At 39.1% G+C, this 26,129-nt stretch overlaps 1 protein-coding gene across 8 annotated transcripts in view; it reads left to right on the top strand.

Annotated features, from left to right (window-relative positions):
* The window catches only part of LOC131221274 (methylcrotonoyl-CoA carboxylase subunit alpha, mitochondrial), a 111,677-nt gene that overhangs the window by 73,861 nt on the left and 11,687 nt on the right, over positions 1 to 26,129 (top strand). For all 8 annotated transcript variants that reach the window (XM_058216474.1, XM_058216475.1, XM_058216478.1 and 5 more), the window contains 5 exons: positions 342 to 446; positions 558 to 694; positions 861 to 1,092; positions 1,203 to 1,366; positions 18,963 to 19,079. In XM_058216474.1, coding sequence (XP_058072457.1) covers positions 342 to 446; positions 558 to 694; positions 861 to 1,092; positions 1,203 to 1,366; positions 18,963 to 19,079 — 755 coding nt within the window. The remainder of the gene's footprint in view (positions 1 to 341; positions 447 to 557; positions 695 to 860; positions 1,093 to 1,202; positions 1,367 to 18,962; positions 19,080 to 26,129) is intronic.

Below are 26,129 nucleotides of genomic sequence, written 5' to 3' on the forward strand. Positions count from 1 at the left end.
ATTAGTCAGAATCTAAGCCTATTAGGATAATAAAGTCATTAGACTGACTGAGACAAATTTCTTACCAAAGAGTGGACCGTCCGTTACACCACAATCATGGTAAAAAAAAAAAAAAAAAACGAATACATATTTGGAATCCTCTGAATATTTGGGATTGTATCCATATTCCCTTCCTCTCCCCCCTTTTCTGAAAAAAAAACAGACCATCATGGGCTGATACCTGTATTGGTTTTGGTGAACACTGATACACCCCCTGAAACTGATACGGCACACCTTGGTTCCATCCTTGTAGTTAATGCTGTATTATGTGGTAGGCTTTCAACATATTTCTTATTTGACAGGACATGCCTTTGAAGCTCGGATATATGCTGAAAATGTCCTGAAGGGATTTCTTCCAGCTGCTGGTGTTCTCCATCACTACCGTCCCGTTCCTGTTTCACCAACAGGTTATGCATATGTATTAATGGAACTTCTCAATTTTTTTAATGCAATTTCCTTTTATCATTTGGCATCATTTGTCTCACGGCTTTTGTACTTTGGACGCAATCCTTGGGCAGTGCGAGTTGAGACGGGTGTTGAAGAAGGAGACTCTGTTAGTATGCATTATGATCCAATGATAGCCAAGCTTGTAGTATGGGGAGAAAATCGCAATGTGGCATTAGTTAAACTTAATGACTGCTTATTAAAATTTCTGGTACATCTTTTATTTTTGGTTCTCATCATTGGAATGTTGAAAAAATAACACATTTGATTAATTCTTCAATTTCGTGGTGTTGCTCTAATTATGATTCAATAATTGTTTAACAGCAGTGGCCATTTTCTAGGAGTCCTCTAATCTGTTGCAAATACCATCCTGACAGGTTGCAGGCTTACCAACAAACATCAGCTTCCTTCAAAGGCTTGCCAATCATTGGGCCTTTGAAAATGGCCAGGTTGAGACGCATTTTATCGAGCATTTTAAAGATGATCTATTTGTTGCTTCAACTGATACAATAGCGAAGGACTCTTGGGCTTCTGCTAAGCTAAGTGCAACTTTAGTTGCTGCCTGTGTTTGCAAACTGGAGCAGATTTCCTCGAAGGAAAGTTTCACTGGTAATATGACCTGATCGTACATTACACTTGTCAGTAGAACATCTCCCATCATCCTTATTAGTTGTTTTGGCATGTTTAGTTCAAATTTTCTTATCAGCTGGTATGTACAGGAGGGGACAGCTTGCTCTCGTTATGGTATGCACACCCACCTTTTAGACTCCATCACACTGCAAGACGAACAATGGAACTTGAGTGGGAGAATGAGTTTGATGGCATTGATTCTAAGATGAAACTTGATATTACTAATCAATCCGATGGAAACTATTTTATTGAGGTATTTAATTTGTTTATATGCTGCATTATGTTATCTAATCAATAAACTTGAAAAGTGTACTGTAGCCATTTTGATGTCATCTTGTGGATGGATGGATTAGATCATTTAAAAGGATTACTTGTACTCAATAGCAACATAGTTTGATGGTGGTTGGCATTTTGTTTTCTCTACATTGAATATAGTTCAGTAGTGAGCAAGGAGTGCCTGTTTGGGCAGTGTAGAATTATCTTGAAGTGAAAAGAACTAGCAAAGAGGAAGAAAAGAGAATGTGTGTGTGTGTGTGTGTGTGTGTGTGTATGTATATATATATGTATGTATGTGTATACACAAATACACACATACATATACACAAATACACACACACACACACACACACACACACAAATACATGCCTCTCCTCTCTTAATATATTGTTGAAAAAGCAAATATCCTAAAAATGCACCTCACTAACTTACAATATGACATATATATTAAATGCACCTAATAGACTCACTAACGGGGCCCATCGACAAAACTTCAAGACTAGGTTTGCCGTACCACTGTACGACCCCTTATTACATTCATCTAGGTGGGTAGTATAGTTGTATGACCCACATGCACAGTTGTCAACACTCTCCTTCAAGATGGAGCATAGATGTCATCGATGTTGAATTTGGAATAAATACGAGCAGACTGATTCCAACCGAGAGCTTTGGTAAACACATCACTAAGTTGATCTTGAGGCTGAACATACAACGTAGAATTTCACCACTAGAAACCTTTTCACGTGATAGTAGACTTCAATATGCTTAGTTCTCTCATGATAAACTGGATTGTTTGCAATATGAGGGGCTACTTGATTATTGCAAAATAACTGCATTGGTAGGCTCACTGCAAAACCCATTTACCGCAACAATTTCTTAATCTACACAAGCTCACAAGTGGTATGAGCTATTGCCTTATATTCTTCTTCAACGCTTGATCTAACTACAACACTGCTTTTTACTCACCCACGTGACCGAATTTCCTCCCACAAATGTGCAATACCCTGTAGTAGATTGCCTATTAGTCCGGGAGCCTGTCAAATTTGTATCAGAATACCCTGTAACTTGAAGATGATTATTCATCTTTGTAAAATTCCCTAGCCTAGTGTTCCTTTAAGATATTGCAAAATTTGAACAATTGCATCCATGTGAGGCACCCAAGGAGAACTTATAGATTGACTTATCACATAACATACGATATATCTGGCCTAGTGATTGTTATGTAGATAAGTTTTCTGACTAATCTTCTATACCTTCTTGGGTCTTCAACCACATCTCCCTGATCACTAACTAGTTTATGATTTAGATCCATTGGTAAATTAGTTGGCTTGGTACCAAGAGAGCCTGTTTCTGTAAGAAAACTCAAAACATATTTCTTTTGAGATGGATTAATGCATTCTTTTGATTTGACAACTTCTAGTCCAAGGAAATATCAAAGATGACCCAAATCTTTCATTAGGAAGTGATATTGAAGATACTTAAGATCCTCAATTCCTTTGTGATCACTCCTTGTAACTGTAATGTCATCTACATATACAACCAATACAATCAGAATGGTGGTGCCTCTTCGTATGAAGATAAAATGATCAACATGACTTCGAACAAAATCGTAGGCCAGCATAACCTTATTGAATTTATCGAACCATACTTGTGACCGCTTCAATCTATAAATAGTCTTTTCTCAATTTACAATCCTTAACTATGCCTTGAGCAATAAACTTAAGTAGTTGTCCCTTATAGACCTCTTATGTGAGATCACTATGAAGAAAGGCATTTTTAACATCATGTTGAAAGAGGGGCTATCCATGATTAATAGTGATAGAAAGAATGGCATGGTACTATGCTTGGCAACAAGAGAGAAGGTTTCGACATAGTTGAGCCAAGGGTAGCACTAAGCAAGCCTTCGATCATTAAATTGTGCCATTAGGTTGAAATGTAATGGTAAACACCTGACGATAACCAACAATACATTTATTGATGGACGAACTAGTTAGCTCTTAAGTGTCATTTTGATGAAGTGAAGCCGGTTCTTCCATAGCTTGCTTCCACCCCTTGTGTGATAAGGCTTCCTGGCCATGGTATAAAAAAGGTTATGTAAAGGTTGTTGTGCGACGGTAATGATGGGTACCGTCACACGTTGTAGGCCCATAACATCCATTACAAGCGCCCCCCCCCCCCCTAATTTGGCCATAATGTAATGATAGTTAATGATGTTGGCTATAACTTAGGGAAATAATGAGATGATGAAGACAAGGAAATTTTATGAAAGGCGGAGGACAAGCACTGAAAAGAAACAAATTTGGAAATAGTGTGGTCGGTATATGCCTACTTACCTTTTCGCAAAGCAATAGAGATATTAGATGAATAAAGAGATATAGGTGGAGTGATCAACAGGCTTGAAAGAAGTTATGGTGGATGGCGCGTCATGGTTGGAGGCACTATCTACCAATTTTTGTCTTAAGTAGTCTTTGAGTGTAAGCATAGTGACAGGAATGAATGAACTAGTGGAAGGAGGTGATTGGATAGTGTCTTCTTCAACGGGAATAGGCACAGGCATTGATGGTGAAGCTTCCAAGTTAAGAGGTCTACCGTTATTAGAGAAAAATGGACTAAACTCAAAGGAGGTAATATCGACATAAATTGTCTTCGAAGACGAGAACTGTAACCCCTTTACATTCTAGAATACCCAAGAAACATATATTTAATTGCTCTAGGATCTAATTCATCGTGTCTCGACTCCAACTAATGAACAAAGTGTACACATTTAAAAACCTTGGGGGGTAAAGAAAGCAATGGAACACTTGGAAACAAAACTGCATGTGGTGACTGACCCATTAAGATAGTAGAGGGCATTTAATTAATTTGATAGCATCAAGGTGGGACCTACATGAGCAGCCCACCCAAAACTTTTAAAAAGGCATATATATATATATATATATATATATATATATATATATATATATATATATATATATATCTGTGATCTCATTTTGTTTTGGAGTGGGCAGACAGTGTTTGATGCAAAATACCCCTTTTAGATAAATACAAGTTAAAAGAATTGGACATGTACTCTTATCATTATCTGAATCTAACACACACTTTGGAGTTAAATTGATTTTGTACTTCCACATGGAAAATCTTAAAATTAGAGAACAATTTAGGTCTATCTTTCATTAAATAAAGCCAAGTCATTCTTGAAAATCATCAACAAAATTAACAAAATACTCATACCCCGACAAACTAGAGAGTTGAACAAGTCTGCGAGCATATGAATGAACTAAAGCAAATGGAACTAGATTGTTTTTTCACATGTGGTAGAAGAGTGACTCAATGATGCTTATTTAACTCATACTGTGCTGACGATAATGAAGGAATAATACTTTTGAGCATCTTTAAGAATGGGTGACCAAGATGACAATGCCACTGGTAAGGAGAGGTGTTGTTTATGTTGTTACTTCAATTATTTCACAGTCAAGATAGTAAAGCCCCCCATTTACTGGCCTCAACTAATCTTCTTATTCATCTTTAGATCTTAGAAAACACTGTGAATGATAAAAAAGTCACAGAGTAGTTAAGTGATTTCTCGAGTATACTAAAAAGAAATTTAGGCACGTAGAGAACATATGACTATGAAAGAAAGGAACTTGGATGGGCGATACCCATTCTATACACTTTGGATTGGGTTTCTTCTGCAAAAGTGACTGATGTACTCGACAATGTATTAATAGATGAAAATGCACTAGACTCACCTGTCATATGGTTAGATGCCCTAAAGTCATTGACGCATGGAGCAGAGTACTTGGACCCTAAACAAGCTATAACTGAGTTCACGAATTTGGTTATAGTAGCGGTAGTAGCAGCAAAAGTAGGTTAATTCTTCAATAACTTAGAATACTTATCTTTGGTAAGCATGACTATGTCATCGGATGTACTTGACTGCTAAGTTGTATGAGTAAAACTAATAGAACGGTGCCCATTGCTCCACCTTGATTACCTTGCCACCACAACTACTGCTCTGCCTCATCCAACAAATGATGCCAAAGTAGAATGATCATGGACTCCACTCGCAGAGCCAAGAGAAACACATTGAAGGTGACCGTAAACTTCATTTGGAAATGGAACATCCTTGCCTCCCAAGATCTTTGCACAAACTGGATCATATTCTGGTTTAAAGCCAGATAAGGAATTTAGCCACATATGAAACTCCTCACGTTGCTGATGTTGTTTCTCCATATCACATTTATCAACGGTAAGTGGCTGATACACATTCCTTTTAAGTTTCGGATAATATTCATTAAGGGACTTATTCCCTTGTGGGTATGCAAAAATCTCTTCAATATCTGATATGCACAAGATGCGTTTTTATTGGATGCATACATCTCTCTTAATGTATTCCACACCTACTTTGCAATATGTAGAAACATCACATTCCCACTGCAGATGTTTCCATACTGTTCCATAACCACGTCATGATTTCAGCATTTTTCTTAGATCCATTGATTGTACGTGATACCACTTTCATTTGGTTTATCCGTGGTTATATATTTTAACTTTCATATATTTTAAAAACACTTGCATCGTTTTGGACGACTGGAAGTAATTTGCTCAATTTAGTTTTATGGAGGTTATTTGAACCCCTAGAAAATCAGATGGATTTAGGAACCCATATCTTTGATCACCCTTCATCTCCATTAGAAGAAGAAATTAAAGAAAATACTACAATGCTTACAAGAATGAGGGTCGACTCCATATATAAGAACGCTTCACACGATGAACATGCCACACTTGTCAAAACCACTAGCCCTCACGTTCTAATTGAACATGAGAGGAGCAATGATCATGAACATAGTATTCACCCTCTCACACACAGACCATTACAAAGGTCTGACACAAGGAAAAAAGTAAGAAAAAGAAACCTGATGGGGACATCTTGCGCATACGTGCACGCACGCCGCCTCACCTATGCACGTACACACGGAGTAGGAGGGTCCCACCATCATTCTGTCTTGATGACGACGTCCAGGGAGGGCCTCCTACCTAGAAGACAGTTTGGTTTAAAAGATTGGGCCCGATAATCAAGAAAAACCCATCATGAGATCTTATGATCTTAGCCCACTCGTCGGATTGATTTCGTATTTTAGGTTTTGTTTATTATTATTATTTAGAACATTGTGAACGCTTTAAATTTCTCTGTTTGGTTTTTATTTTAGTTTACTTCATCGCCAAGTAATAGGTTGCGCACATGGTGCAAGTTTTGGGGTATAGGATTTTCCCTATAAATAGGCACCCCTTGTAGTTCTTTAGATACGTTGAAGTTAATAAAAAAATTTCTGCTTTATTTTTCTGCTCTCTTCGTGAGTTGTGGAAGAATTCAAAAGTGGGTGCGAAACCCTCCCTTTTCTAAGGGCTAACTACTGTGGCGCGAAGCCACATCGATCCCGATTCACCCCCATCCTCCATCTTTTTTTTCATCTTCCCCCACCATCCGTACTTCGAATTCATCCTTTTGTTGCATCAGATTTCTTCATTACAACAGATTTCCAGATTTCGGCCCGCAGGCGAGCTAAAACTTCGGCGGAGCACCACGCACAAACTGTACATCAGATCGAGCTGAGATTTGAGGGTTTTGGAGACCATCCCTAGCCGACCAGGGCCAAGGTGGCCTTTTCTGAATAGTGGGCTCCACACACGTACGGCCGGGATCACACGCACGTCCATCTGGTCATTGTTGCTGTCCACACGCGGGATCGTCTTTTGGCTCAGGTTTTTATCATTTTTTATCCTCTCATAGCCGTTTTTCATGAATCCTAGCCCTAGATTACATTTTCCCTAAGTTATTTGCCAATTTTCTTACCCTAGGGTTCCCCGAATTGGAATTTTTGAATCCCTTGGATTAGGGACTGATTACTATGCATGCGTGGATGATTATTTCTTATCTTTGAGTATCGTTTGGTTCATAATTTTTATTGATCCAGCCCTATCATGTGTAGGCCTGGACCCGCATAGATTCCCCTTAATTGAATGTTTGGACTTTTATGTGGGATATGGAATTTGTGTAATTGTTTCTGAACTAACGTGATCTTAAGCCTGAAATCTCGCATATCATATTTAATTAACATGTCCTGCATCAAATTTGGTATCAGAGCCTAGGGTTCTTATAAGGGAATTCACCACATATTTGGGGTTTAGTTAGTTTGAGTCCTTCATGCATTCAGTCCATCATATATAGCTGAATTTTAGTAATGGTGTGTAGTCTCCTTCATATTGAGTCTCGTAGGGTCATTTAGTTTTTAGATGCATATAGTCGTCATAGAAAGTCCTTAGGTTGAGTTAGCTAGTGTATGCCCACACGTACGGGTCATGGTTTTGGCTTGCACCCTACACTAAACATGGAGCAACTGCTAGGGTCAATGAACAAGTTGTCCCAGCAAATTGAGTATTTGGGTAAGTCCTATGAACAATATATAGACCAACGCATTGATCAATTTGATGCTCGCATTACCCAACTAAAGGCCTCCGCCAGGACAAATCCCAGCATTGGGGTAGATGTCCAATCTCAAGCAGGTGGCTAGGAGGATAGACCGATGAATGGATGTGGCCAAGGAATCAGTCATGGGCATGCACTCGTGCACCTACCCCAACAGGGGCATCAAGACCACTATTTTGAGTGGCACAACACGTATGGCCTTGTGGCTAGAGAGAGTGCCTCGGAGGCTAGTATAAAGTTACCCACTGAGGCCATTCCGGTAGTAGATGAGTTTCGTGATGTCTTTCTTGATGATCTACTGGATGAGTCTCCCCCTAGGAGGGATATAGAGCACACCAGAACATGGGACACCGTGATACCTATAGCCGAGTTTGCGTTTAATAGTTTTGTCGATGGGTCCACAGGTCTCAGTTCTTATGACGTCGCTACTGGGATAAACATGAGAAACATATTGATCTTGTCCCTATGTCACTGTCCCATAGGCCGTCAGAGCCTGCAGAGTCTTTTGTGCATCACATTCATTCATGGCATCAAGAAATCAGGCAGAAGATTACTACTAGTAATGAACATTACAAATTTTCTGCAGACCAGCATAAATGTTTCAAAGAATTCAATGTAAGGGACTGTGATGGTCCGCATCAGGCCCGAGCGGTATCCTCCGGGGGCCGTTTGTAAGTTACACGCGCGTAGTGCTGGACCTGTCAAAATTATAAAACGAAACAGTCTCAATGCGTATGTGGCAAATCTTCCACCCTCCATGGGAATTCGTTCTACATTCAATGTGGAGGATCTAGTTACATTTCAAGGGGCCATTGATGCATTGTCTAGCTTTTCGCCTAACCATCCTGATTCATCAGACCTTTCCATTGATCCATGGCCCCCTCCCGACCCATTTTCCCAGCTTCTACCTCTCATACCTATCCATCCCGACCCATCTTCCCAGTTACTACGTCCCATATCTACCCCTCCCGACCCATTTTTCCAACCTCTACCTCCCATACCTATCCGTCCCGACCCATTTTTCCAGCCTTTACCTCTCATACCTACCTGTCTTGACCCATCTTCTCAGCTTCTACGTCCTATACCTACCCTTCCCGACCCATTTTTCCAGCTTCTTTGTCCCATACCTACCCATCCCGACCCATTTTCCTAGCCTCTACCTCCCATACCTACCTGTCCTAACCCATTTTCTCAGCATCTACCTCGTATGCTTATTCTTCCTGACATTTCTTCTCAGTCACTCCCTTCTATACCTAACCTTCACACACCCAAAGAGGAAATAGAGGATATCCTGGACCATCAGATAGTTTTAACGTTGAACGACAAGTTTCAGAAGTACCTGGTCAAGTGGAAGTCACGCCCAGCTTCAGACAGCACGTGGCTCACTGCGGAGGAGCTTTAGAGACTTGATCTTGACGTCTTGGAGTGGTTTAGGAGTTTTATTTCGCCAGTGGCGAAATCTTCGCAGCCGAGGAGAATTGATGGGGACATCTCGCGCATACGTGCACGCACGCCGCCTCACCTACGCACGTACGCACGGAGTAGGAGGGCCCCACCATCGATTTGTCTTGATGACAACATCCAGGGAGGGCCTCCTACCTAAAAGATGAAGTTTGGTTCAAAAGATTGGGCCCGATAATCAAGAAAAGCCCATCATGGGATCTCATAATCGTGGCCCACTCATCGGATTGATTTCATATTTTAGGTTTTGTTTATTGTTATTATTTAGAACATTGTGAACGCTTTAGATTTCTCTGTTTGGTTTTTATTTTAGTTTACTTCATCGCCAAGTAATAGGTTGCGCACATGGTGCGAGTTTTGGGGTATAGGGTTTTCCATATAAATAGGCACCCCTTGTAGTTCTTTTGATTTATTGAAGTTAATAAAAAAATTCCTGCTTTATTTTTCTGCTCTCTTCATCAGTTGTGGAAGAATTCAAAAGCGGGTGCGAAGCCCTCCCTTTTTGAAGGGCTAACTACCGTGGTGCGAAGCCACATCGATCCCGATTCACCCCCATCCTCCATCTTTTTTTTCTTCCCCCACCATTCGTACTTCGAATTCGTCTTTTTGTTGCATCAGATTTCTTCATTACAGCAGGTTTCCAGATTTCGGCCCGCAGGCGAGCTGAAACTTCGGCGAAGCACCACGCACAAATCGTACATCGGATCGAGCTGAGATTTGGGGTTTTTAAAGACCATCCCTGGCCGACCAGGGTCAAGGTGACCTTTTTCTGAATAGTGGGCCCCACACACGTGCGGCCGGGATCACACGTACGTCCATCTGGCCATTGTTGTTGTCCACACGCGGGATCGTCTTTTGGCTTAGGTTTTTATCCTCTTTTATCCTCTCATAGCCGTTTTTCATGAATACTAGCCCTAGATTACATTTTCCCTAAGTTATTTGCCAATTTTCTTACCCTAGGGTTCCCCGAATTGAAATTTTTGAATCTCTTGGATTAGGGACTGATTACTATGCATGCGTGGATGATTATTTCTTATCTTTGAGTATCGTTTGGTTCATAATTTTTATTGATCCAGCCCTATCATGTGTGGGCTTGGACCCACATAGATTCCTCTTAATTGAATGTTTGGACTTTTATGTGGGATATGGAATTTGTGTAATTGTTTCTGAACTAACGTGATCTTAAGCCTGAAATCTCGCATATCATATTTAATTTTCATGTCCTGCATCAAAACCCTAGGTTTCACAGATAACTTTCAGGACAAGGGGAATATTAAGAGCAAAGAGAAAAAGAAAAAGAGGAATTTATAAGATAGAAGAGATTAAAGTTATGTAAATTAGATTGAAGTCTTCTCTGATACCATGTATCATCATGTAGAAGTGAAGCGAAATGGACAAATAAAGATATGGGAAAAAGTGAATAGACAAAGGGTGAATTAGGGCTACACGCCCCCTTCTCTCTTCCTTTATATATATATATATATATATATATATATAAACACACACACACACACACACACACACCAACTTGTAATATGATATATGCATGCTAAATGCACCAAATAAACTAAATAAAGGGGCAAATGGATAAAACTTGAAGACTAAGTGATGCAGGACACGTGATTTAATGCTATCATGCAATGTGGAGATTATGAAAGAGTCCATAAAGCAATTCAATTAACAAAAGATGCTAACCCACCATGTAATTAAGAGTAAACAATGAGAAATAAAATTTGATTTAACCTAAATCACATGTCCACATGTTAAGAAATCATATAAATCAATTAAAACTAGGCTCGTTGGAAGGATAGAACTCCCAATTTAGCATAGGCCTGTTCCACACCCGAGGGACTGACTTGTAGGTTCTATGATTAGGGTGAGGAAGGGAAAAATTTGAAATTTGAAAAAATACGGTTCATGGGAATTGAGGATTTTGGAATTATGATTTTTTGGAATTTAGGGAAAAGATGAAATTAGGGCTAAATTGGGTGAATTAGTTAAAGGGATTGATGGATTTAGGTATTGGTAGAAGGGAATTAAGGTTTTGGATGAAGGGAAGTTAGGGAATTTTGGTCAATTAAGAAAATTAGAGATTTAGGGTTTGGTAATTTGGGGAAATTATGGAATTAGAGTATCTAGGGTTAGGGTTAGGGTTTATGGGTAAAGTTAGAGGTGGGGAATCAAAGGGTTTTGATGAGAGAAGCAATAAGAAATCAAGGGATTGCAGGGTTGTTCATATGGTCAGTGATGCAGGATAATTAACCACTTGCTCTAAAAGCTCAAATTGTTAGAGCATAGCGAATTAATCCTTTTATCTCATAGCTTAGGCCCCACATCTCATGGGTTAGGACCTCGGCTGAACCCCCCTCGTGGGCCCCAAATCACATGGGTACCACCTCACACGGGCCACCCAACCCGAGTGTGTCCCCGCATCCCACAGGGTACCCCACTGGAGCCCGGTGTGAAATGCACATTAATCACCCTCAGTGAGGAGTCTCGAACACGAGACCTCCCCCGTAGGCCCGACGCACCCCGAGTGTGCCCCTGCATCCCACTGACGACTCCACTCGAGCCTAATGTGAAAATGCCTTTGCATTAATCACCCCCGATGAGGAGTCTTGAACACGAGACCTCCCGCCCTAATACCAATTTGATGTAGGATAATTAACCACTTACTCTAAAAGCTCTAACTGTTAGAGCATGATGAATTAATCATTTTATCTCATAGCCTAGGCCCCACATCTCATGGGTTAGGACCTCGTTCGAACCCCCCTCATGGGCCCCAAATCACATGGGTACCACCTCATACAGGCCGCCCACCCCGTGTGTCCCTGCATCCCACAAGCTACCTCACTTGAGCTCGGTGTGAAATGTGCATTAATCACCCTCGGTGAGGAGTCTTGAAAATGAGGGCCCCGCCCACCCCGTGTGTGCCCCTGCATCCCACAGGCGACCCCACTCAAGCCTGGTGTGCAAATGCCCCTGCATTAGTCAGCCTAGGGGCTCGCACTTGTGGCCGTACGGTCACACATGTGGGTCGTTGGCTAGGGTTTTGGGGTCCTCAATGGTAGATTTTGGTTGGGGTTGAAGTTGGATGATGAAAAGTTAAAGAACAAGATGATTTGGATGATTTTGGATAGGAAGGAAAGAAGAGAGAAGAAGTTTTTGGGAAAATACATCTTTTTGGATAGAAAGGAAGAGAGAAGGACGATGATAGATGGAAGCCTCGCACCTCCGTTGAATGAGGAATGGAATCACACCACACCTAAGCTCTAAATCAAATGGAGTATTCTTCAAATCACATGAAGAAGAGAAAACACAATTTTTTGTTTTCAAAATAATGGCATTAGGGCTCCACACACCCCCATTTCTCTTTTATAGTCTCAGAAAAGACCTTTTACAAAAAGGTGCAACATAAAGACAATAAATTTAAAGTTGTTCCTAATTCCCTAATCTCAACACAAATATAAGTTATACATAAAATAACGAAGCATATAAGCAATCTAAACAACGAAATTATTTCGTGGCCCATGGGGGTCCACGATCAAGATGTCCGATGATGATGATCCAATGGTCTGATCATCGTGTCCACCCGATCAAATAGTCTATGTGTCCATCAAGCTCTTATATACAATCCACATGCATCTTCCCGGTGTGGGGTCTTCAAAGGTGCATGAACATGCACGTGGGGTCTTCAACATGGCTAGGAATGTAAATTGGGCCAAGCAAGCTCCATGTAATGGTCGTCTATCCATATGGAGGCTGGCTCAGCCCTCCTCCTGTATAATGCTCGGACGTCCTCATCAATTCCCCTCAGTTGAAGAGATTTCGCCTTTATTGATATAAAGCCTTGGTGATGCTTGAGGAGATTCAGGTCTCGTCGTTGAAGCTCTGCCTCTATGATCCACGTATTGTTTGACTTTGGTATGCCCTTCCGCTTGACAAGGTACTCTTGGTAACCTCCATGTCCTGTGGAAATCGCTTTTTCATCTAAGATATCCTTTATCTCCTCTCTTCTCGTAGGTATGGATGGTACAGGTTCAAGTTGAGAAGTGGAGTTAGGTTATAGTCATGGGTTATGGGACAGGTTAGGGGCATCATCATCAAAGTTTATGTGTGGGTTAGGGGAAGGTCCATGAAACAGTACAAGATCTTCCACATTAAATGTGGAACTAATACCCATATTACGTGGAAGATACACAAGTAAGCATTCAGACCCAGTATCTGATTTTATATGGTCCAGTGCTATGGGCTTGTAATTTTTTATTATTCCATGTGGAAACATTTCTAGATGTATTCTAATCTTGACTTCATCACCCACAACAAACTCTTTAAACCTACGGTGTGAGTCAGCAATCATTTTGTGTGTTTCATTACTTATATTGATTCTTTTTCTAATCTCCACATGCAAATCATGCATATGTTGTGTAGATGAATGTGCAGACTCTGAAGGCCTTTGGAACACTGACATGGTTATGCAATCTATGGGGTCCTAGGCTCATTTACTTGTCTTTCCAGATCCATTTCCTCTCCGGGACTAATGTGATCATGGCGAAGGTTTGGTAGAGTCAACATGTGAATCTCCTGCACGAGTATAAGTAGGGGTGTACACGAACCGAGCTAGCTCGGTTAGCTCGCTCGACTCGACTCCAAAAAGCTCGATTCGACTCGGTTCGAAGTTGAGTTCGAGCCGAGTCAAGCTGATTTTTTTAGCTCGAAAATGAGTTCGAGCTAGCCCCAGCTCGAATCGACTCGGATCGAACCCAGCTTGAATCAAACTCGGATCGAACCAGTTCGGTGACTCAGTTACTTTGATATTGATGTTGCTCACCAAGTGTTTGATGAAATGACTCAAAGAAGTGTGACTGGTGGCAAGGAAGGTATGTATATGAAACCAGCACCCTTTTTTTCTTGATTTTTATGTTGCGTAGAAGGTGTTTGATAAAATACCTGTAAAACCATTACTGCTGTCTCAAATACAGTGAGATTTTGAAGGTGTAGTCCAGGTGTTTGTGAAAATGCTGCAATGGCAAACTTGGCTTGATCTTGGCTTGAACTGGCCCAAGTTGCTAACCAAACCAAGCTGAGCCGAGTTCGAGCTGAGTTCAGCTAGTGGCTGAGCCGAGTTGAGCTGAGGCCAGCTTGACTCGGTTTGACTCGATGTACACCCCTAGGTGTAAGCTCAACCAGTATGTCCTATAGAATAACAATACTAAACTCCTCCAATATTGAACTCACCTCAAGTGATAACTCTACACTACCCTTAGGTGTAACCTTAGGTGGCATCTCCATAATAACCTGACGTGTGACCTCACTTGCCACGTGAGCATACAACGTCAAACCAGTTTTTTGTCTCTCTTTCAAACTCTTTGACATTACCTATAGAAAGAGACTCAAGTTGGAGTTTCATCACATCTTAAGGACCACATTTCTTGACGTCCTCCTTTTCTGGGGTGCTTTTGTGCGGGAGAGGCTTCAAAACAATCATTTTGCCTTTATACAGAAATGGACACGTATTTGAGCGACCGAATAGTATTGCATCCCTGTCATACAACCAAGGCTTGCCCAAAATGATGTGGCCTTTATCCATAGGCAATACATCACATCATAATATGTTTGTATAGAAACCAAACTGGATGGGAATGGAACAACGTTGAGAAACTGGAATCGAAGACACATCAACCCATGAGACTTGATAGGGCTGAGGGTGAGGAACAACTAGCATACCTAAGCGGTACACGATGCTAGTGGAGACCACATTGATGCAACTGCCACTATCAATGATCACCTTGCAGTTTGGCCATCACACTCAGCATAAGTGTGGAAAATTGAATTCCTGCGCCAATCATCACTTTCTACAATTTGGCTTAAGGGGCAGCTAACAATTGCAAGTAGCACAGTCTCAACTCCTTCAATTTGATTCCCAACTTGTGATTAGACATCTTCCCCAATGTTGAGGTTCCCCTAAAGGGAGGCTTTAAGTTGATTGACACGCGCATTGGTCACGGTCAATTGAGTTGTGGTGGTCTTATTGTGCGCTTCAATAGCCATCAGACGGTTCTTGATAGCGTTAAGGGCGTCGACAATCTGTTATAGATTCATAGTGGGATGTAGGCACGTCCAGAACGAGTTGGCATATACAAGGTAACTCTTAGGGGAAAATCTACATCCTAGGGTAATTTTATGACAAAGACAAAACCAACCTAGAGATCAAATTGGACATACTAGAGACACTAATCTGAAGATTCAGCAAGCTGTTAACCAGAAATACTACCCCAAAAATTCAGTAGAATGGCAATTTGAGTGTACCAAGCTGAAAATTCAGCAAGAGTGTATTATGAAAATTACGAACTGAAAATTCAGTAAGGTGACAACATGAGTTTACCATGCTGAAAATTCAGCAATGGTATAAGTAGAAAACCCTAGCTGAAAATTCAGCAATGGGACACTCCAAACTAAGAACAAAAATCAATAATATGATCGTAGATTCTATATGCAATATATTGCTCTAATAACCCGAGATGTATGTTCTACCCTAGATGTGACTCTAACCTTGCAACACAAAAATCCATTTTAAACCTATGGCTCTAATACCAAATTTGATGCAGGACACATGATTTAATGCTAACATGCAACGTGGAAGTTATGAAAGAGTCCATAAAGTAATTCAATTAGCAAAAGATGCTAACCCTCCACATAATTAAGAGTAAACAATAGGAAATAAAATCTAATTTAACTTAAATCACATGACCACATGCTAAGAAATCATATAAATCAATTAAAACTAGGTCCAATGGAAGGATAAAACTTCAAATTTAGCATAGGCATGTTCCACACTCAAGGGACTGACTTGTAGGAATTAGGGATTTTGTATTTTGACTTTTTAGAATTTGGGGAAAAGATGAAATTATGGCTAAATTGGGTGAATTGGTTAAGAGGATTGATGGATTTAGGTATTGGTAGATGGGAATTAAGGTTTTGGATGAAGGGAAGTTAGGGATTTTTGGTCAATTAAGGAAATTTGAGATTTAGGGTTTGGGAAATTGGGGAATTAGAGAATTTAGGATTAGGGTTTATAAGTAGAGTTAGGGATGGGGAATCAAAGGGTTTTGATGGGGGAAGCAAGGAGAAATCAAGAGATTGAGGGGTTGTTTGTATGGTCAGCTTAGGGGCTCGCACATCTGGCCGTACGGTCACACGTGTGGGTCATTGGCGAGGGTTTTGGGGTCCTCAATGGTAGATTTTGGTTGAGGTTGAAGTTGAATGATGAAAAGTTGAAGAAAAAGATGATTTGGATGGTTTTAGATAAGAAGGGAAGAAGAGAGATGATTTTTTTTGGGAAAATACCTCTTTTTTTTATTTTTATTTTTATTTTTAATTTTTATTTTTAAATTTTTATAGAAAGAAAGATGATAGATGGAAGCCTCGCACCTCCCTTGAATAGGAAATGGAATCATACCATACTCAAGTTCCAAATCACATGGAGTATTCTTCAAATCACATGAAGAGGAGAAAGCACAAAACTTTTTTTTTTTTTCTACTTCAAAATAATGGCATTAGGGCTCCACACCCCCCCCCCCCCCCCCCTGCTTTTCTCTTTTATAGTATTAGAAAATATCTTTTACAAAGAAAACTCCCTCAGATAAGACTCTAAACATAAAGATGCTTAATAAATTAGTTGTTCCGAACTCCCTAATCTCAACACAAATACAAGCTATACAAAAAATAACGAAGCATATACACAATTAAACTATTTCGTGGCCCATAGGGGTCCACGATCAAGATGTCCGATGATGATGATCCAATGGTCCAATCATCATGTCCACTCGATCCAACGGTCCAATGTGTCCGTCAAGCTCCTATATGCAGCTCATGTGCATCTTCCTAGTGTGGGGTCTTCAAAGATGCTCGAATATGCACGTGAGGTCTTCAACATGGCTAGGAATGTGAATTGGGCCAAGTGGGCTCTATGTAATGGTTGTCTAGCCAAAGGAGACTGGCTCCGCCCTCCTCTAGTATGGTGCTCGGATGTCCTTGTTACTAGGTGGTCTGTACAACTGTACAACCCCTTATTACTTGTGTTTAGGTGAGTTGTGCCACATCCATACTCTTTAACAGGAAGAATGATGGCATTTAATGTCTTCTTTGATCTAGGATACTTTATCAGGTGCAACTCTTCTAGGTTCTTAAAGCTTATCGGATCTTTAAGTACTTGTTAACTGTGATAGCTCGGCACCTCAGGAATGAGTGATGTATCACAAAGTTCTGTATTGGGTATTGTACATTGGACAAACGTCCATGTGATCCCAAAGATTAAAATAATTTAAAATTTGTAGTTATATGAGTATTTTACAATACTAATAGTAATCTTAATCATTTATAAACTTCAAGTTGACCCATAAATCTTTATCGGGTGTTGTACATTGGACAAATGTCCAATATGCATCTGATCCTAATGATTAAAATAATTTAAATTTTGTAGTTATACAAGTATTTAACAATATTAATGGTAATCTTAGCTATTTATAAACTTTAACATTTTGACCAATAAACGAGCAGATACTGTCTTTGAATGGGAACATATTGGCTTAGAGTTCTATTCACTATAAAACAAATATAGATAATCTTCACTAATATCATCGTCATTGTCGTCATCATCAAAGCCTTATTCCAACAAATTGAGGAGATAGCCTTCACTAATGTAAGAAAATGTCTCCAATTTAAAATATTTTCTTATTACCATGTTCGGCCTATTAATAAATCATCTTGAGGAAATTTAGTTGAATTTAGGTACCCTTTTGGAGGTTCGAATATGTGATTGTGATTGCCCGTACGTGTCATATTCAACACTACCTTGATAACTTGACCTTTCAAGAATTGTCTCTGCAATTTACAGTGTTTTAATAATTTCTCATGTACCTAGTATTGTTCATAATTTTCATTGTTTTCTGTCCACATTGATGCGTGAGGTGTGTATGGGACAAGGCTTAGATGATGACGGCGATGATGATGATGCACAAGGATATTTCAAATTTCCATCAGAGAAATTATAGTGTGCTCAGCCTCATCATATGTATAATTTGTTGATGCCTAATGGTGCACTATATTCCATACATCTGGAGCTCAAGTTGTGGTGATTCAGACTAGTGATTTGATGTTCCTTGCTGATTCAGGATGATCTTTGGGGGCACCTCAATCAATAGCGGAGCCCATCTCTCAATGGTCTAGGTACTGAATCAGTGGATTGGCCTGATTTTTTGCTAGGTGATGTTCATGGTGTGGCTTGGGTCCGTAGTTGTTGTTCTCACAAGCCCAGGTTCTAATTGTGTTCTATCAGCATGTGCATCATGTATTAATCATTGATGCAGCCTTATTGTCTTAATGAAAAGTTGGGTACTGTCTGAACATTAGTTCCTCAAGTCTTATACTTTTTGTCCTCTAGTACAACTGGTGAGATGGTTCTCAATGGTTATGCGGGGTGTAAGTGTTTGTCTTCCTGCAAACGTATATTTATCATTGTCTACCTTCTATTCCAACAAATTCTGCTGTTTTTATCTTGATCTCTGCATTTGCTTATTATCTGATTGAGCTAGTTATATACAACTGCTGGGTTTTATATTTTCAGATAGAAGACAGTGATTCTCCTGCGATGGAAGTTAAAGTTGCACATTTAGGAGATCTTGATTTCAGAGTTCATGCTAATGGGTTAATCATGGATGTTAGCATGGCACTTTATTCAAAGGTGACATTCTGCATATTATTATTATTATTATTTTTATTTCTTTTGGTCCTTTTTCTTAGAATATGTGGAAAGATTTTAAATTCAGTTTTGCAATATGCTTTAGTAAAATTAATTTCTCTGGAGGTTAACATCAGGAATGAGTATGTTTTAAATTGAAAATCTGCTTTGTTGTGGTTGCTCGACCTCCACGTCATCGTCATCATCAGGTTGCGGCTGTAGAATAGGTGTTGCATATCCATAATATCAAGTGCTAGAGGGAAAGATCAAGTCAACTAAACCAAAGGATGATTGATCCTAACTAGGCAACGACTCCGACCCCGAGTAAGGAGATCCACCAGTGCCTGTTGAATAGCCATATTGGTGCCTGTATTTAGGTTGTTGAGATTGAGAATGTGTCTGTGATGAGTAACTTGGATTTGGATGTGGATATCTATAATCATATGGACATGGATCAAGAGGACTATTTCAACATAAATGTGACAGAACAGGCTCCATATAACTATAATCCATGGTATCCCAAATCGGTTACGTATCGGCCGTTCGGTCGTAACGGTAATGGTGGGACCCGTTACGCGATACGGGGTCGAAACGGCTGTTACGGTTCTTCTTCTTCTTTTTCTTCTTCTTCTTCTTCTTCTTCTTCTTCGGCAACTGCGGGCCTGTGGCTGCGGCCTCGGCCTGCTTCCTGTTCTTCTTCTTCTTCTTCTTCTCTCTCTCTCTCTCTCTCTCTCTCTCTCTCTCTCTCTCTCAATCTCTTCTTTCCCCCTTTCCCTCTTTTTTTCTTTTCGTTTCCCTCTCTCCATTTTTTTTTTTTTAGTTTGCAGCAGCTAGCTGCTGCCTGTTGTAGGTACGTGTCACGCAAAGACGAGCGCTGACACTCCTCGAGCTCCGAGTTGTACGAACGGTTCAAAGGAGATCAAAGTTATATGGCCCCACAGTGATGTATTTATTACATCTACACCGTTCATCTATTTTCAAAGATCATTTTAGATCACCACCTAAAAAATGAATTATATCCAGAGATCATCTGGACCACACCAAAAATAGCAACAGAGAATGATTTTCACGGTTAAATATTCATAGTGCGCACGGTAACGTTTATTTTCCATCCAATCTGATCAGACCCGAGTGGGCCCCACTATGATGTATATATTTTATCCATATCGTCCATCCATTTTGCCACGTCATTTTAGGTCAGGATTCAAAAAATTAGTAATATCCAAATCTCAGGTGGACCACACCATAGGAAATAGTGGTTATAGAATGCTCACCATTAAAAATTTCTTAAAGTCCACTGTAATGTTTATTTTCAATCTAACTTGTTAATTGGGTCACATTGACGTGGATGAAGGGAAAACACACATGTCAGCTTGATCTAAAACTTTTCTAGCCCCCAATAAATTTTTAACGGTGAACGTTTAATTATTGTTGTTTTTTATGGTGCAATCCATTTGAGCTTTGAATGTGCCTCATTTTTGGGCTCATGCCCTAAAATTATTTGGCAAAATGGATGGACGGTATGGATATAACACATTCATCACGGGTGAGGCCCAAAAAACTTTGACACGTGTGCTGCACTTTACATCCGAGTCTCTCTTAATTCAAGCCTTAAAAAATTGTACACGAGACATATTAACTTAAAATTTGACAATTAAATTATGGACTGCAATTGCTAACTCACAATGCCAAAATTTGAATAGTTTTAATTGTTAATTTGTGAACTTTTATTTTTTAAAATAGGCCCTTTTGATTTTGATTTTTTTATTTTTTATGATTCACTATCCAATAAATGTCCACCAATTTATAAGTGGGATAATGACAATAAATGGCATGAATTTGAGGCTGATTTGGAGAATAGATTGGTCCTCCAAGTCAGCCCCAAATTGGCAACGCCATCTACCTGAATTTAATTTCATTTTTTTAAAGAACTATTGGGAGAAATGATATCAAATTGTTAAGTATATAAATTACATATTTAAAAAATCAAATATATGAATTTTGTAGTTAAATTCAAGTTACCTGGTTAAAAAATTAATCAGATAGTCCGATACAACTTCTCACCAAAGAGTGGACCGTTACACCACCATAAACATGTTCCAATTTATAAATGAATGCATATTTGGAATGCTTGAAATATTCTGGATTTAATCCATATTTTTTCATATTTTTTTGGCAAAAAAAAAAATTTGCGCTGTTACGCCCCCGTATTCGTATCGGTTTCGGAGGGCATCGTTACGCCAACCGATACCGATACGTGACACCTTGCTATAATCCCATTGGCCATGGCCCATAAGAATATCCATCATAATGCCCGGGACCTTGGGCTTGCTGATGTTTCGGACCTCCCAGTGCACCACTAGACCTAACCTCCTCCTGCTGGCTATATCGTGACTCAGTGCACTCATAAGTCCGACCTTGTGTACCCTGTCGATGTTCATCGGCTTTGCTATCTATAGACGGTTGTATGGTGTGCTAAGCAACACCAGAAGTGGGACGAGCATCAGGTGCGTCATCACCACCACCATCATGATCATCCAGCTTGGTCTCGCCACTACTACTGATCGTACTCTTCTGTTGAGCCGGACTTTGCATGAACTCTGCCCCTCTTTCTGGGTTTAACATGTTGCACAACTCTCTTGTTGCGCCATGCGTATTATTGCTTTCAATTCTTCACTATCCTTTTCAATATATTTTTCCATTGCTTTCAACCAAGGTAGAAGCGGGTCGTCTTCATCATAAATATTGTCCAAGTTTATTGGACAATTGTCCGTGTCACCAGTGCCTGTAATGCTCTTATGATGTCATCGCATTCTTAGCCTCATGTTATACTACATGAAGACAAGTTTATCCAACGTCTTAGTCTATAATCTATTCCTATTCTTTGAATGAATAAGTGCAAAATAACTCCAGTTCCTTTTGCAGCTAGAAGAAGATGTTGTCTGGCTCAAAACTTTTACCGCAGTTTTTTGGAGAGCCTTCGTACTCTTTCCGAAATTCATCTACCATTCGGTCGGTTGCAACCTAGATACTACATGCTACGCAGGAGCATCTCCAAAGCCACCCTAGTGATTTCCAAATCTATCCAATTCATTCAACCAATGTTGTCAAATCACATATGCAATCATATGCGATTAGCATATGCCGTTCGCATATGCGATCGCATAATCACACATGCTATGGCATATATATATACATATATATTAAATAATAAAATTTTGAAAAAAAAAAAGGAAAAAAATGAAAAAATTCTAAAAAAGAAGAAGGAAAAACTTGTCTAATTAGTACACATGATTGGATTGGGTTATTTTACTTATTTCATTATAGTTTGAGTGTTTCATTAAGTAATATATTTAATTACTTATATTATATTATACAAATTTTAACAAAACAATCAACAAGCTACATTAAAAGATAACTAATTATTATAAACTTCAAACAAAGAAATTTTACTGATAAATGGATAACTTGAAACAACTTACAAGTTATAACTTGCAACTTAATTTACAAAAAGTTAAGCACAACTTATAAAATACAAAAAATAAACATAATTGAAATAATTGTAGAGAGATTAGAGAAAAAGAAAAAGAGGTGTAAGAGAGAGAGAGTAAGAGATTTAGAGCTTTGGAGTAAAGAATAGTGAAAATGGAGGGAATATGAGTGCCTATTTATAAGAAAAAGTTCTCCAAATTGAAAAAAAATAAAAAATAAAAAATTCTTCCGCTCTTGGCTATTGGGAAATATGCGATCGCATATTGGTCGCATATAAAAGTATGCTATGGCATACTTGCCAGGATCACATATGCTATGTGATTTGATCAACAGTATGTGCATATGTGATCGCATTTAACAACAATGCATTTAATGCCTTTATTTGTATATATAAGGCAGGCTCTAATATCTTTATCACATTCTTTAGCTCGACACAAACTTCGTTATTCGGAATAATTGATTGGGCATATCTGTACCTAGGATTTAGGTAGTAATCTACTGGATGAAGATCGTGATGGAGTTGTATTGTCGATCATCTTCCAATAAGACTCCCAGGTTGTACAATCACGTTGAATTGCCAACTTCGCCTTATCCATGGCATTGTAGAGGAAGCCCATGGTAGGTGCTTCATTGGTTTCAACAAGACGGAGTACCTTCATTAGTGGCTCCATCACCTTTAGGATCCTCTGGACATTCTTCCAATATTTGTTGTCCCTTATGGTGTTCACAACATCAACCGGTGTCCCTGATGTCTTTTTTTCCTATTTTGTGTTGAGTCAATCTCAGGAAGCTAACATCTCACTCAACTCTCTCCTATGCTGGTATAAACTCTCCAAGGCTATAAAGTTTGTTGCAAATCTAGTCGTCGTGACCCTCAACAACTCTCATCCCTTCATGAACTTCCTCATTATTGCGACTACTTGATTATGGTTGTAAATAAATGTTGTTACTTGTCTTGCCCTTTCGACCATTTACCTAGGACTTTTCCTCTTTTTCCTAATATCTTTCAATAGAAGATTAATACAATGGGCAGCACATGGTGACCAAAATATATGTGGTCTCTTGTCCTGTAGCCTTATATGTTGCTTTGTTATCTGTGACAATCTGCATCACATTCTCTCATCCAATCTCATCCGCTACTTTATCCATTAGGGACAAATATAATTATCATTTTTTGTTTCTTCCAAGGCATCAATTGACTTATGTTACACTGTTCCCAAGTGGTAGTACTCCATGACCCAAGTGGTAGTACTCCATGAAGTTGATCATCTTGTGTCTAGTTGGGCTATTCCTACCTTTGCACATGATCATGCATCCTCTGGCTTGCCATGTGGGTTTAAAGGTAGCCACATATGCTTTCAATCCGCATACTCTGCATCTGTCCATTTCCCCCTAATCTCCCTAGCCGTGAGAACTTTAATTCTTTCGTCCACTTCTGTTGCTGCATCAATTACCACCTGTTAATACAGAGAATTGGCCGCGTTATGTTGGCATGTATAAATAACTTTGTTGATGCCCTACCTAGCTTCTCAATGAAAGTTTTACTCCATATTTATTTTATCTTCTTTTGTTTGGTTGATTCTTTATTAAACAAGATTGGATCAACAGAGGGTCTCCTTGGCTCATTTACTTCTTCTTCCACATGTACAGGGGCATCACATGAAAGTGTCTCCCGTCGGCTGCCAAACATATGTCGTAATCCACCCAACCTACCCCCACCCTCACCCCCACTTGCCAAGGCGTGCCAAAACGGTTACGTATCGGCCGTAACGGCCGATACGTAACGGTAACGGTGGGAACCGTTACGCGTTTCGGGGTCGTATCGGCCGTTACCCGATTTTGTACCCGTATCAGCTGATACGGGCCCGTTACGGGGTGTAACGGCCGTAACGGGCCGTTACGGGCCCGTAACGGTAACTTTTTTTTTTTCTTCATTTTAAGCTGTTTTTTTAAAACCTCTTGCTTCCAAACTGTTTCTCACTCCTTCTACTACTAATTTCGACCAACCTTGGCTAGGTATTTGAGATAAAAACACATTATATTACAGATTTTTTTGAATCAAAGCTCGGTGGGCTATTTTTCAGAAATTCGTCAAAAATAGGTATCTATACTTTTTTTAATATGTTTTGCTGTTTTAATCATGTCATATGATGTGTTAATTATAGTAGAACATGTTAATGTGCATTTTACAGATTTGGGGTGCCATTTAATAATTTTTTTATATTTTTTTCTATTTACGCATGAATTTTGACGCCTTTTTTTAAAATTTGAAAAATCAATTTTTAATGGTTGTTTTGCTGTTTTAATCATGCCATTTGATGTGTTAATCATAGTAGAACATGTTAATGTGCATTTTATAGATTTGGGGTGCCATTTTATATTTTTTCTATTTACGCATTTATTTTGGCCTTTTTTTTGAAAATTCGAAAAATCATTTTTTAATGATTCTTTTTCTGTTTTAATGATGCCATATGATGTGTTAATCATAGTAGAACATGTTAATGTGCATTTTACAGATTTGGGGTGCCATTTTATATATTTTTTATATTTTTTTCTATTTACGCATTTATTTTGGCCCTTTTTTTGAAAATTCGAAAAATCATTTTTTAATGATTCTTTTGTTGTTTTAATGATGCCATATGATGTGTTAATCATAGTAGAACATGTTAATGTGCATTTTACAGATTTGGGGTGCCATTTTATATTTTTTTCTATTTACGCATTTATTTCGGCCCTTTTTTTGAAAATTCAAAAAATCATTTTTTAATGATTCTTTTGCTGTTTTAATGATGCCATATGATGTGTTAATCATAGTAGAACATGTTAATGTGCATTTTACATATTTGGGGTGCCATTTTATATTTTTTTATATTTTTTTCTATTTACGCATTTATTTCGGCCCTTTTTTTGAAAATTCGAAAAATCATTTTTTAATGATTCTTTTGCTGTTTTAATGATGCCATATGATGTGTTAATCATAGTAGAACATGTTAATGTGCATTTTACATATTTGGGGTGCCATTTTATATTTTTTTCTATTTACGCATGAATTTTGGCCCTCAAAAATAATTGCAAACACCTAAATGTAAGATATTTTCATATTACATTCATTCTAATATATCTATCATTGATAGTAGATAGTTAGAAAATTAAATATATGAATTTTGTAGTCAAATTCAGGTTATCTGGTTCATAAATTCATCAGACAGTCCGATACAACTTCTCACCAAAGAGTGGACCGTTACACCACCATAAACATGTTCCAATTTATAAATGAATGCATATTTGGAATGCTTAGAATATTCCGGATTTAATCCATATTTTTTCATATTTTTTTGGCAAAAAAAAAATTTACGCCGTTACGGGCCGTTACGCCCCCGTATCCGTATCGGTTTTGGAGGTCACCGTTACGCCAACCGATACCGATACGGGACACCTTGCCACTTGTAGATGTAGTTGCACTCCCAGCTGCACTTCCACTCCTAGCTGCACTCCCACTCCCATTGCCCCCCTTGTATCATGCATAGACCCCCTCGCTCTAATCATGCACTGACGTTCTTC

This window comes from Magnolia sinica, chromosome 12, assembly GCF_029962835.1.
Source record: "Magnolia sinica isolate HGM2019 chromosome 12, MsV1, whole genome shotgun sequence".
Lineage (NCBI taxonomy): Eukaryota > Viridiplantae > Streptophyta > Magnoliopsida > Magnoliales > Magnoliaceae > Magnolia > Magnolia sinica.